Source organism: Pieris rapae, chromosome 21, assembly GCF_905147795.1.
Source record: "Pieris rapae chromosome 21, ilPieRapa1.1, whole genome shotgun sequence".
Lineage (NCBI taxonomy): Eukaryota > Metazoa > Arthropoda > Insecta > Lepidoptera > Pieridae > Pieris > Pieris rapae.
Genome location: NC_059529.1, coordinates 4833835 through 4850514, shown reverse-complemented (window position 1 = coordinate 4850514; position 16680 = coordinate 4833835). Strand labels below are relative to the sequence as shown.

The following is a 16680-nucleotide window of genomic DNA, read 5'->3' as shown; positions in this document are numbered from 1 at the left end:
TAGTTTACCTTTATTACTAGAATAAAAAGCGTTTTTTTAGTACATCTGACTCGAAATTTCATTTATATTAAAGATCGTATATTTTTATTATTTCTTAATAAAAAATGTATGGTGAGGTAACATAAACATAAATTATAATGACACTTGGTACGTGTCAATATAGTAATGAAAACAATAAATTAAAGTGGTATAAGCTAATGAATTTCCACAATGGAAATAAACTTGTCACAGTTAAGATGTCGAAACCGGAAGTGCGTGTGAATTCTTTTTTTAAAAATCGCTCCTACTGCGTGGATCGAATTTCGAAAATTTTCATAATAACGGAAATGATTTTGGGACTTAATCACCTTGCGTTATTAGGGAATATAAAAAGCATAACTATAAAAATCGGATACGCGTACTCGGTTTTCGTTTTGGTTGTTTTGAATTACTTCCTGTTTGTGAACTATGTTTGGTCGGTCCCTCTAACTGCGTATAGCTGTTCGTATTTTTTAACGATAATCGAGTGTTCGCTATTGTGGAAACGATTACGTAATTACTTCAAACTTCTCTCCTCGTTTGATAGAGTAGTCGATTGCGATATAATATTATCACGTACATCAAAATATAATTTAGTACAATGTATATTTTCATTATCGTGTTGCCTAAGTATTTTAATTGTTCAAAAGATATGTTATGGTTTCAACTGGTTGAGTATAATTTTTTTGCCAATGAGACTCCTTCATATTTTGCGATTTTATTTTAGCGCCCATTTATTTTATCCACTTGTTATTCGTATGCAGTTAGTTAATTTTTTATTTGAAAGTTCCTTTCCTAATGGAGAAACGATTAGACCCCTTGACAAAGCTGTCAAATTTAAATCCCACAAATCCTTTGAATTTACAAGGCTGATCGACTATTTTAACATGATAATAAAAACATATGATACATTGAACCATGCTATAAAATGGCAGGTTAGTAGTTACTAAACAATTATTAATTTATTTGAAAAAGTGAATTTATTTATTCATTTTGTAATCCTACAGCTAACATAAATCATAAGTAATTACAATGAATTTATTTATTTATTTCGTAACATAAATTATATGTAATTACAAACAAACAATAACAAATATACTGAAAATATAGCCAACGATGGAATACATCATATATTTTACTACAAAAAGATTAACATAAGGAAGTAACAAACAAAAAGTATTTAATACATTTAACTAATTGTGATTTAATTTATTTAACTAAGCCTAATTTGGTTGTGAATTAAACCAAGTAACTGATATTTTAATCATTATATGTAGTAGAATTTGTACACATACTTCTGAAAATTCTACTATAATAATTAAAGACTGTTAATTTTATATAATGGCACTCTCGTTTTAATCATTAATGTTATAAATTCTATTCTGTGAAAAATGGGCGCTTGGCGATGAGAATGTAAAATCAAAGACAAATAAATAACTTTGTTGTTTTGTGTCGAAACGCCCCATCGGTTGGTTTTTGGGTAAAAATAAGACATAACTACAAACGGGAGGATAGATAAAACGAAAGACAAACATACTTTATCATGCTGCATATCAAAACGAGTTTAACAATTATAATTAAATGCAATGCGCCGGCGCCATCACATTCAAGCAATTTAATTTTTTCCGGACTATCTCTGAACTAGTGAACCTACTTCAAATTCCTTCGATTAGAACAAAATTATATACTTTCTGAAATCCCCCAATGTATGTGATGGTGTGTGATATGAACAAACACAGTATTTTTCTGACCCTATGTAGTAACGTAAGAAAATGTTTCAGTTGCTGTCCATGTTCATCGAGCTTTTTATAATTGCTATGACGGATCTGTATTTCATCACCATGGAGTTGTTAACAAAAAAGGTTTGGTAAATTACAATCATTGTATTATAATAAATTAATAACTAATAAATCTATATATTGCCACTCGTGAAATTAAAATCAATGGACGTTATGATATATATGTTAGCTGTGGTAAAAAAACAAAAAGCTTTGGTAAAAAACAGTATATTATACATCTAAAACATAAACTAAGATATATTATTAAAAAGAGTCTCTTTGGGCAAGGTTCTGAAGATGGCAGCGTTCCCCCTTTGAATAGATAGGCTCTAAATAAGGCTCGCGAGTGTGTTACTGGCCTCTTAAGGATTGGTACAGTCTTTTCTTGAAGGACCTCAAGTTGAATTGGTTCGGAAATACTTCAGTGCGCAGTTGGTTTCACACTGTTGTGGTGCGCGGCAAAAAAAAATCAGTGGCGCTACAACCTCTTTGTGTCTTGGCCTCAGATTTCTGAATCGGTTTTATGTTCATTTTTTAAATCTAGCCAAGTAGGTGATCAGCCTCCAGTGCCTGACACACATCGTCGACTTTTTGGTTATAGGACATGTCAGGAAAACATGGTTAGGAAACCCTAACGATGTTTTCCTTCACCGTTCGAGCAAATGTTAAATGCGCACATAGAAAGAAACTCCATTGGTGCACAGCCGGGGATCGAACCTACAACCAAGCCACTAGGAAAAAACTGCCTTAAAAAACGCTATGCTGTGGAACGACAATCAAAACGACAAATATGTGTGATTAATCAACGAATGAAATATCGTTTTTGTAACATTTATATAGAAGGTTGATTTTTGATACGTTTAATTCCGCGTAGATATATTTCAGTTATTTGTATAATACACTTTTACAAATTTAAATGGACACTTAATTTTTACACTTTAAACATGACATGACATGACACTTTAAACATATGTTGATATATATTATTTTTTATTTTAGTTTGATATTGACGGCACACTTATGATAGCTAGCATTTTGACAGTTCAACTAATACCAATGTTATCGGTATGTAGGAGTGGAGATAGATTACACAAAGAGGTGCTATGGCTCCGGGAGATGCTAGCTTGTAGACTCTATGAAGGGAGATTAGGTATGGTATGATATTGTCGCGTTTTACCCAAAACCCACTGATATCCAGATTGAGCATTCTGTTAAACAAACTGTCCGGATATCCGTAGCTGCTTCCTTCACATATTTGAAATTCATTTTCCTTAAATTTATGTAATTTTTGAATCAATGTATTTTTCTCTTCGTATTTGTAATGTTTTTTCCATTGAAGTGTTACTTTGTGTGTCTTTGTCCCCCCGCCGCCATCTTGAAAAAAAAGAGATGAAAACGCGTTTTTGGCTATATCTCCTAAACTATCCATTGTACAAAAAATTTATACATGTTTTACTTACAACTGTCTATTTGACATTTATCATAAATTAAAAAGTTATAAGTAGCAAATTGAACAAAATTTCTTTTTTGCTTAAAAACTTTTCCTTTGAATTTATAAAAAAATATTTCAGAACAATTATATAGAGGATCTCTTTCTGTACATTTTTTTAAAATTTTGCTAATTTAAAACGCTGTTACAGAGTTCCAAAGTTGACCCGTCAATGCTCATAGTCATGACAACCCGGTCAAAACAACATTTTTACCTTATTTTTATGATGTCTCGTTTACCTTAAACATATTTTCAAAAGCTATTGTTCAATCCCTACAGTTTTATTTATTTATTACTGACTGTTTTCCTTACTACAGAACTTAAAATAATTATTGTTTCTTACAATAATTTCTAAGAGGAGTGTATGTACGTAGATGGCACGCCGAAATAAACACAGCTATTGTATTTTAAATACATATCTTTAAAATATATTATTATTCATTGTTACAGAAAAGAGAGACCGGCGACCCGCGCAGGCCCTACTCACACTAACCGAAGCTCGCAATCTGTCATTTTCACTTTTCCACATGTTCAACGTGGATATATCACTTCCGTTCAAAATGTTTAGTTTGCTTATAACCTATCTAATTATACTGCTACAGTTCGAAAAAGTTAAAAATAACATAGTGATAAAGCCATCACTACTTGATTAATTTGATTTCAAAGTGATGCAAAAATTTACCTAAACAAAACTTTAGAGGTGTCAAGGTACACCCGGATGGAACGAATATCCTTTCGATTAGTGAAGGACTTGTATTAAATTGTATTGTTTTAAAGTTATAATATTTTTTTTATTATAAATAAATTTATATTAAATTTTTTTTTTATGAAAAAGTTCCGTTCGTCATAATTTTTTCCATCTAGTACCCTTTCGCAACGCGCGATAAGGAACTTCATCCCAATACATGATTACATATACATGATTTAGTTATACTTGGCTAATATTTTGTGGATCTAGACGTTGGTCTAAATCCAGAAAACAATTTGTTGGCTTGCAGCAATTATGTTAATAAAAGAACTTATTCAATTCATTATTACGTGACCTTGCTTCACAATTGCCTGGCTCTTTAGATGCTGTACAATATACATATTATTTATTTTTATTATCTAGTATTGTAAAATCCAATAGCACAAAATAAATGCACTAAGAAATTCTATTTAAGCTGTCTAGCTTAACTAATAATATTCTATTTCAAATTAACTAATACATAAAACAAAGTAAAGATATACCTACTTTAGGTATTAAAACCTCTGTAAGGGTTACAAAAGGGTACGTGGTTAGTAAAATGCCTGTAAATGTTCAATGCTTTGTAAGCACCTGTACATTGCAATGTTTTGTTAGTATAATATATAGTTATTACTAGAAGATATAAATTACCATATCATTCATAATATTTTGTATTTTTTGCTTTTTATAATGATGAATAAAAATGTTTGATCAATGTCGAACGAAGTAGAAAGATAATTCGAATGCCTTCATTAGTAGTATTTCATAAATAATAAATAAAGTTGTAAAAATAATAGTTAAAGAATTTTCAATTTTCAACCAAAGATAACATTCCATAAATACTTTTTGAATACTGGTTTTACTGGCCTATGTTATAGAGAACTGCTTTGAAATCGGTGACAAACCACTAATCCTATTAAAAGACAAGAATCGTTTTAAGAAATATCTGAAAAATATCTTCGAGAAGATTGATGACATTAATTACACTCTCGGCTAGAACTTCGAACAAAGGCTTGGATGTATTAATCTGCTTCGATATGAGCGATTTTTTGACATCATAGATAAATCGTTTGATAAACTTAAGCTGTCTGAAGGAAAATATAATACATATTTTGCAATGCCAATTGATTTAGCACTATAACATTTTTTTATATTATTTATTTTATTTATTTATTTATTTATTCGGAAACCAAACAGAAACATCCTTACAATAAAAACAAAGTCAAAAATAAAACACAAAACAAACACACTAGATGCATCCACAATAGGTTACACTTATACAACTAATATTACTTCTATTATTGCTTGGTGTCGCCATTACAATCACAATATATTCTTGGCTTGGATTTTGTATCTAATTATGGAACATTTTGATTTTTTAAGGAGTGTTATGTGTTACCGCCAAAGATGCTCACAATACCGGAGGGCTAGCAAGCCCTTAGCCTTTTAAAAATTGGTACGCTCTTTTCTTGAAGGACTCCAAGTTCAATAGGTTCAGAAATACCTCAGTGGGCAGCTGGTTCCACATGGTGCGTGACAAAAACAGCAGTATAAAACACACACACACAAAACTTCATTTAACATACATGATAGTACAAACACAAGCATATTTATAACACCCCTATCTCAATAAATGTGAAAATATCTACTTTTATGAAATGTTAGGGCGGTATATAGATCGTTAAGCCACTAAAGGATTGGCCCAACGCCAAATCATTTGTAAAAAGTTCATCAATCATTGAGCTCTGAAAATTTATTCGATATGATATATGAGTCCTAATATTTGTATTACGTATCGTAATTAATTGGTATCGCTCATATTATTAGTGGACTTGTAATTAGGTTTGAACGTTAATTTGTCGAATATACAATAACAGTTATATTGTAATTGGAAATAACTAGTTCACATTTTGTTATTCTTTTTTATGTCAAAGTAAGTGTATTATATATATGTATTTTTTCTAGGCTTCAAATTTCTATATCTGTTTCATGATCGTTTGTCAATCTAATAGGCAAGTAGGTGATCTGCCTAGATAGACCACATTAAAGAGACAGCAGGTGGTACATGGCAGAGAGTGGCACAGTGCAGAGAGGAATGGCGGGATATGGAAGAGGCATTTGCCAAAAAAGGGCACACAGATACACTAGAAGAGGATTAAAATGGAAATTTGGTTAATATAAAACGTAAAATGTATCTGAAAGGCTAATATTATTATTATTATTATAAGGTGATCAGCCTACTGTGCCTCGCCACCGCGATTTTCGACTTTTTGTTTTCCTTCACTGTTCGAACGAATGTTAAATGCGCACATAGAAAGAAAGTCCATTAAAAGTGCACAACCGGGGATCGAATAGGGGTGAAAATCGCACGCTGGAGCCTCTAGGCCAACACTGCGCTTACTATCCTGCTCTTGTCAAAATAAGTAGTAACTTTAATAAGTTTAAGTAAATTTTGTTTTTATGAACTACAACTTATGATATTAACATTCACCGCAAGTTCTCGAGCCATCGGCGTAGACGCCACTCTCTTTAATCGCTAACAATTACATTTCACAGGCATTTTTATTTATCGATATTTTTTGTAAACATTTCAAGTTTCATATGCCACTGAGCCACCCTTTATTAAAGGCCTAGATATTTTTATAATAAAATATATCTAAAATGATTTAACTACACCGTTATTTGATAACTAAAATATTCATAGAAACGCCGAGTAGCGCATAATTTTCAACTAAGTGGGTGGATCATGTAGACTTCATACATTTTAACTTTATGATTTTAAATGTTAATATTTAAAATTTTATGTTACATTTATATTTGTGAATTATATTACTAATAGCTTAGGTACATACGTAAATATGATGTAGCCAACCGTGGGAAATCCATGTAGGTATAGTTGAACATCGATCCCATCAGTTTCAAATTTACCACAAAGTTTAGTTAAATATTTATCTTTATCTATACTTATATTATAGAGGAAAGGATTAAATATTAGAGAGGAAAGGATTTAATTTGTAATGAATATACTCATTATCTACTAAACCGATTTTATTTATCGTGGTAACGACACAGTATTTTTATTTATTGACTCTTCGTTACATAAAGAGTGCAAATAAAACTTAATAACTTTCATTTTAATGATTAAGGAGGCACGGGTGGCCTTATCGAACAAGCGGTCTGTTCCAGGATACCCTAGTGTTCAAATATAGTCATGATAAATCATTTCTCTGATCAGTAAAGGTAAAACTCTCATACGGATCGCATGAATTTTTTTACTTTAAACACATAGTAACATAAATGCATTAGTGGAAATTTATTTAATATTTTTCCGTAATTAACTTACGTATAGGAATAGAAAGGAATATTAGAGAAGAGGCTATGCCTAACCCTTTTTCTTTTTTGTTTTGTAATTTATTTACAAGATATGTTAACAAAATCAGCACGTACAACAAGTGTCCGAGAAAAAAAAATAGGGACTTTGAAAATAATTTAAAAAGTAATTGTCCACTTGGTTGTCGATACAGACTTATTTAGAAAACCCAATACCGTTTCCAGCAATTAAGTATGTTTATTATAATCAAATCGTTTTCCGATCACCAAATGTTCCGAGCCAAATGTTTCTTTTTAGCATCGATTTAGAGAGAATTCGGACATCTGCTACAATAAATTGCTATAATCAAACTGGATTTCACATCGTGCAGTCCTAAATCAAATCTAGAAGGGTATAAATAACCTAGATGGTGTAAGTTGAGCTGATATGGTCATTCGGCGGTTTCCACCGTGCTTGCTGAAAATCACTCTTTTAAGAGCATATTGTACAATCTTTTGATGCCTGTAAGCCTGGGGTAGTGCTATACAATAACATGGTACAATGCCCTTTGTGTTCAGTTATATGGACTTTTGATTGTTTGCCTTAAAAATAAATTATTATTATTGTTGTACAAATTTGCATAGAAGTGATAACGTGACGGATGAACAAAATGTCACAAATTATATGGACAAAGAAGCTATCAAAAATGTATGTATACGAATACTAACAAAACTTTACTTGTGCTAATGCGGTACCGAACGAATTCTCAACAAACAAAATAAGATTAAATTAGTTGATAAAACAATGTCACAAACAATTTCTTTTTTGTAATGTTTGTTTTGTTTAAAAATTGTTACGATTGATTTTTGTATGTGCTCTAAATGAATGTCATGTTTGCCTCTAATTGCTCATCACATTCAAAATTGTATTTTGTGTTTGTTTTTACCAATGTATCAGTGTGCCGAGCGTTGGCAATCTTTATCAATAAAAAAAAATAATAAATAAATATAAGAATATAAGAATATTATATAAGATAGAGAAGAATTATATAAGAATATTTAAACACACTAGCAGCTTAATAAAATATATATTTTTAAATGTATGTATACAAACACTGACAAAACTATAGTAGTGCTAACGGAAGCGAACGAATGTTTCTCTAAATAAAATAAATTAATTCAGTTAATCACTCCAACCCTTTTGCTTAACATGTCCGTCACAAGTAGGTTAACATGGGTACACAGTTAATTTCAGGAAACTAACGCAAGTCTTACCTGTGGTTAAACGGTCGAAGTTTCAAGATAGAATTAACTTTGTTCGATATATTAGCTTGTAACAATACGAGAAGACTTGTTCGATATGCCATCAAACAAAATACAAACTTAATTAAATTAATGATTATTATGAAACATATTCATGGTTATTTGGTTTAAATGTTTCACTGATGAGCCCTAACATGCTGTAAGTACATATAAATACTGTGTGTGGTAGTGTTGCGTTTTTATTTATGTAACGCATAAATTTCGCCCAAGCAGAATGACAGGCCTTCATACAAACGTTGAATGCTCCTAAAGGTGCCTGTATGTTTAGCATCTTAATATATTTTAAGAACTAGGAATATAATTCTGGTATATTTTAAGAATTGGGTTGAATTTGGTTTTTGAAAACTGTGGGACTAATTCTAAAAAAATTCGGAGTCCTTTAGCTTTTATTTTGTTGTAGGTTGAATTTTGAAATTTCAAAATCAAGAGACATCAAATCTCGGCTCAGGTGTTTCGGCATTGCGAACATTTGAGGGATTGCAATGTTTGCTGTCGGGAATTCTCGTTTCCAAATAACCGTACGGTATTATTTTTAATTGATCAAAAAGGATTAAATAGCACATCATTTATGCAAACAATTTCAAACAACCCGAAGTTGGAGGCTTATAATTCCACGTGTAAGTTTAATAAATGCGACCTCTATTCATTAAATATATCGAAATTAGCTCTGAACAAATTCAAAAATCATTTATTAATGTAGGTAACATAATGTACACTTATGAACATCAAAAAAAGAAATATACATTTATTGCTTCTAATTTTACATTTACTGCCAGTTCTCAAATCAAAGGCCTAGAACGGAAGAGAAGAACTGATAATAAACTCTTTTTAATCGCCAAGTTTTTTTTCTTTTACACAACGTTTGTAAGGAGCTGCTACCATTACACCATGTTCCACATAACATCTTGAATAATAAAGAATAATAAAATAAATTAAAAACAAAGATTTGTCCTCTATCAGCATGAGGCATGGTGAAATAGGAGCACGCACTTACATACTCGTGAGAACAACACTTAAATACGTAGTAGAACAACTAATATCACCGTTTGTTTTAATTAATTAACAATATTTGGAACTGTATGTAGAGGTGTCTATATAGAAACTAGCTGCCCCCGCGATCTTCGTTTCTCCTTAATGAGATTTTACTGAGCCTACCTGTTTAGTACATACCAACATGGAACATTTTGCTATACTATCCCAGAGACTGTTCGGAATAACATCTTTTTAGGTTGTTCTGTGAATTTTTCTCTGTCTAAGGCTCAGAGGTCACAAGATAAGTTTTTAATCATGAAATCAAAATAGAGGTTGATTGTAAAGGGTTGAAAATTCAAGGTTATATTTATTTACTAATGCTGTATCATATTTTTTTTTAAAATCTAAAATTGAAAAACGTAAAATTTAGGGGTGGAATACCCTAAACATTTAAGGTGATGAAAAATAAATGTTATCCGATTCTCAGATCTACCCAATACAAATACAAAATTTCATGAGAATCGGGAAAGCCGTTTCGGAGATTTACCACAAACACCGCTACACGAGAAGTTATATATAAGATTTCGTAATTCCATTTATAATTATGTTTACGTATGACTATTTTGTAATTCTATTTGGCACGTGTCAGGTCAGTCGCCCTAAAACCACCATGTGATTGTGAAGTTAAAACCCACAGTGCTTACAATAAAGATAGTGAATGCCTATTTCGGTTTTCATTCGTGTACCTCAAACAGTAAAGTACTAAAGCTATTAAATTCCTTATAAGTAGACAATACATGTCCGAGTAGCGCAGATAAATCTCCAATTTTAGACAATTCCTTTGGGTTTTTTGGCTAACAATGATAGTACTACGTCCTAATTTTGCTCAAATATGACAGCGATAAACCTTTAATCCTGCTCGTAGCTGCTGTCCCCAGTGACAGAGGGTCAGACACAATGGAAATATAATATAACGTTAAACTCCTATTTATTGGGTGTTCATATCATGTTGACAGCGAACTATATAATTATAAAGAATGTCTTTTGATTTGTGAGTATTATCTGTCCTAGACAAATCTTTGATAACTAAAGATGTCATGTGGAACATGGTGTAATGGTTGCAGCTCCTTAGAAATACAAAAATAGTGATTTAAAAGAGTGGCGGAGAGTTTATTGCCAGCTCTTCTCTTCCGTTCTACGCATTGATTTGAGAAGGCGTACATGTAAAATTAGAAGCATTTCATATACATTTCTGTTTTAAATGTTCATAAGTGTACATTGTGTAACCTATATGAATAAATAATTTTGAATTTGAATTTTTAACAATAAACTATTAGATTCCTCTTCTCTACCTTCATATACAACAGACTGGAGATATTTTTTGGAAATCGGTCTCTACGCGATCGTACTTTAGTTAATATATTTTCTATGTAGCTTGTTCTAACATGATTTAAGAAATCCATAAATAAATATTTTGCCTCCAACTGATATAGTCTCCCTTTTTTATTATGTGTTTCTTAGTTTTATTTACACAAGGGAATGAGCCTTACAGAACGGTTACAGAGATTTTAAAAAATCCTTCAGAAAGAAACGTTTTTAATCATCTTTATCACTTCCGCCTCCTCTCCAATTAACATAAAAATTCAATTAAATTCCTCCTTACTCTTGAGTGCTTTGAGTTTTTTACTTCTATTTTGTAACAATTTAAAAAGAAATTTAGCTAACAAATTTAAATTGAGTTTAAAGGAACAAATGTAAATTAGCTAATGTTTAAATTATTGTCAAGTTAAGATTTTGTTAAGAATAAATGACTCGTAGAAATAACGTATATAATAATAACGTATATATATAAAAAAATATACCCTGATCCATATAATGTTTTAACTAACGCAAGATTAATTTGAATGATTCTAGAATATTTATTCTAGTTGGCAAAAGGGTGATAATTCTATGCTCCTGTTAAATATAAAATGAAATATAAATTGTAAAAAATCTCCCTCCTAGCTTATTTAACTTTCCTATTATCTACTTAAGAGCAATTTTATCACTTTAATCTCAAACTAAAGTTAAACAAACCGTTTAAATTAAACGGAATTCAATTACGGGTTGGCGGGTTTATATAATATTTATGAAGTTTAAGTTTTAAGACTGGCAATTATAAATCGTCGACGACTTTTCGAGTGGCTTGATCTATTAGCATTGCGTTGAGATGGTGGCATCTGCACCTTCTACCGCATTTACAGTGGAAGTGTTCAGAAAGGCTTTACGGATTAATAACAGCTGAGTTTCATCATCGGGCGTCAGAGCAGAATATGAAATTCCTCTCACTTCAACATCTGTTGTTCCACATCCGACCGTTCTTTAAGTTATTTATTATGCGCACCACGCTACGCGCTATGTTGTATTTTCCGAAGTAAATGTCCATTGATATTTCCGAATGAATATGACTTCCCTCAAAAAAACAGCGTACCGTTTTTGTTAAAGCCGGCAACGCACTTGCAACCCCTCTGCCTCTGGGTGGTAGTATCACTTAACGTCATATGAGCCTCCTGTCCGCTTGCCCACTTTGTACAAAAAAAAAATCATGTGACGTAGGTTACATTTCAGTAAAGAACTTCTTTCTGAATGTTAAATCTTGAAGAATCTGCATGTTTAAAGTTGACAGATGTCAATTGTGACGGCCGATGACGCCGTTTAATTTATTAGATTATAATATATTTTAATGTTACGAAAATAGAGAAACATGAATATGTAAGAACTTTATCGCTTCCGTTTTCTACACCGCTATTTTACTTGTGGAGAATTTTTGATTCCTTTAATTGATTTTTTACAAAATATTTAAACAAAATATTACATCACTAGACCATTATAAAAATTATTTGTTGTCAACAGATAATATATTAAAAATATATATTTTCCGTTCTTTTAATAGAAATCTCCTTTGTAATACTTTTAACAAATGATCCAGTTATCACAATACCATCTTACATTTACATACAATCCATCAGTGGTTCACGGAACCACGATTTGTATTCATTCCCTCATTTGACAGCTTGCTACGTGAGATTGAACGGGTTTCTACCAAGTATATATACGTATATGTAATTTCTACGAGTCGTTTATTCTTTTATAGATAGAATAGGGTATTATAAAAATCGTGTATTTGTACCATTTGAATAGGCTCTTGGTTCAAGTGCTAAGCTGCTAATTAAAGATTTAAGTTGACGTCTGGTAGATAGTATCTTCGTTCCCTCCACGGTTAAGTATCGCCATACAGTGAGAATGTGCTGCCAGCGTAAAAGTATACTGCCAAACTTTAAAAATTTGTAACTATCTTTCTGTTAATATTTAATTATTTTAAAATGGGTTTATTTGATTGTTGATGTTATGTTTAGGTTTTAATTAATAAAATATTAAGTGAGGGCCAGCGGTGAATCAAAAAACCGAATTGTATTAAATATATATATATATATATATATATATATATATATATATATATATTATAGACTTATTACTAGTTGAGAATTGACCGGTCCTATGTGAGGTATCCGATAAAAGCTGGAATATGTTCTCCATCTCCTTTTATTACGATGTTGCGTCAGATGAGTATATACCACAGATTTTCTATCTATATTTCGTCTATATGATCAGCTTATGATCGGAATTATTGAACGAATTACATTAACTTATGAAGAGCTTAAGGCATGTATGGATTTTTTTTAATACATTTTTATTTTGCAAAGAAGACCCGCCATCATAACACAGATGTTTGTCTGGCTAAGGGGAAAAACATAAAGGCATAATTTTATTAAATTTCAGCGCCAAATCACGGGCACTTTGTAAATATTTAAAGTTTTTTTATGTTAATAAACATTAGCACATCATAAGTTTACATAGGTTGATGTTTACATTTTGAACTACTTTTCAACTGGTCATAAAAATGTTATACTTATATTGTTTATACCAACATCGTAATTATTAGCTAGATAAATAACCGAGACACTCAAATTACGCCAAAGCAATTTTTTAGCACCAGCAGAAGACACAACTCGAGTTATAATTAATAGTGTATAAAATAATATTTATTACAATTAAATAGTAAGTACTTTTAATTGTTTATATTTTAATTCTACACATATCGAAGTGAACCTCTGCTAATTGGAATACGTTGGATACATTCCAAATTCTCGGCGACCACCAACCTTAATATTTGCCAGAATGTTTTTGTGTAAATAAACTCAATTTCACAAGCAAACGGATTCGATAGAAATGCCAATTTTAAAAGGTATACTTTATTAATAAGGAATTTTAATACGCGCACTAAACACTGTCATTAATCTAATAGTCATTCAACAAAAATGATAATACAAAATTGAACACATTTAGAAATATATCAATTTTATAAACCTATTGTCGAAAGCAATACAAGAAGAACACCGGAGAATTTTTTTTATAGAAAAGGAGGCTCACGTGATGGTAAGTGACACAGCCGCCCATGGACACTCTCAATGCCAGAGGGCTCGCGAGTGTGTTGCAGGCCTTTTAAGAATTGGTACGCTCTTTTCCTGAAGGTCCCTAAGTTAAATTGGTTCGGAAATACTTCAGTGGGCAGCTGGTTCGACAAAGCGGTGGTGCGCGGCAAAAATTGTCTTTAAAAACGGTCAGTCGTGGAATGGCGGACTACGCGGAGAATCGGGTGGATTTTCCTATTCTGCCTCGAATAATTGTTATAGGTTGTATGATGTAGAAAAACAGAACACATAGGTAATCCATCTAGAATATGATCTGAATTTACTATGAAACCATATTCTAGGTTCTAAGTAAGGGTGGTTAAATTATTGGAAGATCTTTTTTTGCGGGACATATTCACACAAGTTAATAACGGTTGTACTTCGTAGTCATATTTCAACGATAATACATAAGAATATAGGTTCTTGCTTTGTTATATATTATGATACATATGAAAAGTAAACAATAATGATGCAAATATGAAAGTCGGAAGACAGAGGCCTGTATTGTGTGCCCATTTCGCTTTTAATGCTATTCCAGCATTTACAAGAGTCTCGAACGAGCGTTGCCTTTACCTACTACTTGATTCGTTTGTAAAGGAAACTTAGATAGAGAATTGAAATTTCTTTTGAATATTTCAGGTTTTATGCTTATTCGTATTGTATAAAGTACACTGGATGATAAAAGCTTTTCTTTCGTGAATAGTACAATAGTTACGATATTGCAGTTGTAGTGAATATTATTTTTTAATTGTGTGTTAGAAGTTATGAATTTTCATTTTCTTCTATATATATTTAGGGTATGCACACCAACTAGCCCTGATGTATAGTAAACAGCCCATATAATACAAAATAAAAATTATTTCATTAATACGAAGAAATAATGTAACATAATATTCATCACTCAGGACAAGTGATAAATTATGTTTGACTATTTATCTATTCTTATACGCAGAGGTAGGATTTGTGAGGTTATAGGGGTTAACCTCTGCATCTACGAAATTTAATCGAATATTTCTAATATTTCTGAACGAATTTTAAGAATTATTATTCCATTAGAAATCCGAGTTCATCACCATAGGCTGTATAGTTTTAAAGAACGCATTTACAAAGAGAGATATACATAGAGTTCTAGAGGAATTATTAACCTGATAATTCCTACATAAAGGTCAACAACAAGGTGTTCGCGGTAAATGATGACTACCGATATCTAGAAAAATCATGAGGAAGAATCTTGAATCTTGAATAAGACTTTCTAGGTCATCGTTACCCGGTTAAAAATTAAATTCAAAAAATATTTTATTCATGTAGTGAACATAATGTACAGTTATGTACGTCAAAAAAGAAATATACATTGAATGCTTCTAATTTTACATATATTGTCAGTTCTCAAATCAAGGACGTAGAACGGAAGAGAATAACCGGCAATAAACTCTCCGCCACTCTTATTAATCGCCAAAAAAATCTTAACTTTATTAATAATTAATGAATAAGTTCAACAAAATATTTGAGAGGCACTTTGATACGTAAGCGGCTCTTACTAAACAATTTAAACGTATTTATGAAGGTAATTTACGTTAAGCCTAGCCTACATGTTAAGATATCACTTAATTAAGGGATAGAATTTTGGCAGCGCTTAAGCATATAGAGTTGGTTAAGTATCACGTACATTAATATTTATGTTATTTCTGAATAACTGTTTAGAGTTTCTTCTGGAACAGTGTTTTAGTACTGATTGTTTCATGGTTTTTTGGTAAACTTTTGGCTTGATAGGGGATTTTTTATTTGCCATCTAGGTGATAGAACACCTTCAATGATTTTTTTATTCATTGCCAGTTCGTTCAGACATAAAATTAGTGAGACAGAAGAAATAAAATAGAAATGTTTTTATTCATTATAAGTACATATTATTCATTCAGGGTTCCCAGCTCTTCAATAATACATTTAAATATAAATTCCTAAAAACAATATATAATTTATTAACATCTTTTATATTATTTATTTTTTCACAGTTTTTAACACGCGTGGGTGCATGTTACTGAATGAGTAAGTATACGGGTGAAAGTGAATGAATGAGAGAATGAGTGAAATGTGTAACTACGTATTAGGTCTTAGAAGCATCTCCAACACAGCGTAAGGTGTCTTCATAACCCAGTCCTTTAATCGTATTTTTAGATTGTAGACTGCGAGTTGGTAGACTCTCATACCTGAGGTCGTAGATTCGATCCCAGGCTGTGCATCAATGGACTTTCTTTCTATGTGCATATTTAACATTTGCTCGACCGGTGAAGGAAAATAAAAAAGTCGACGACATACTTGGCTCAAATATAAGATACTCCAAATTCGATATTGTTCCCTGACCTTTGGGCCGTGGGTTTCAAGTGTACAGGCATTAAGGCAATTAAAGATTTAAGTTGACGCCTGGCAGACAGTAACGGCGATCCCAAAGCTACTGATTTTCTTGCTCAACGAATATGTATCGCATTACAGCGAGGAAATGCGGCCAGCTAATGTTACACCACAGGGACAAAACTATAAAAAATTGTTTAATTTTCT

General features: G+C 31.6%; 1 protein-coding gene across 1 annotated transcript; it reads left to right on the top strand.

Moving 5' to 3' along the window:
* The first annotated feature begins 905 nt into the window (after positions 1–905).
* On the top strand, positions 906–4004 carry LOC123690109 (putative gustatory receptor 28b). Its single transcript, XM_045632956.1, has 4 exons — positions 906–953; positions 1800–1880; positions 2796–2946; positions 3736–4004. The coding sequence occupies exons 1-4, from the start codon at positions 906–908 to the stop codon at positions 3936–3938; spliced, it is 483 nt and encodes a 160-aa protein (XP_045488912.1). The 3' UTR covers positions 3939–4004.
* The last annotated feature ends 12676 nt before the right edge of the window (positions 4005–16680 follow it).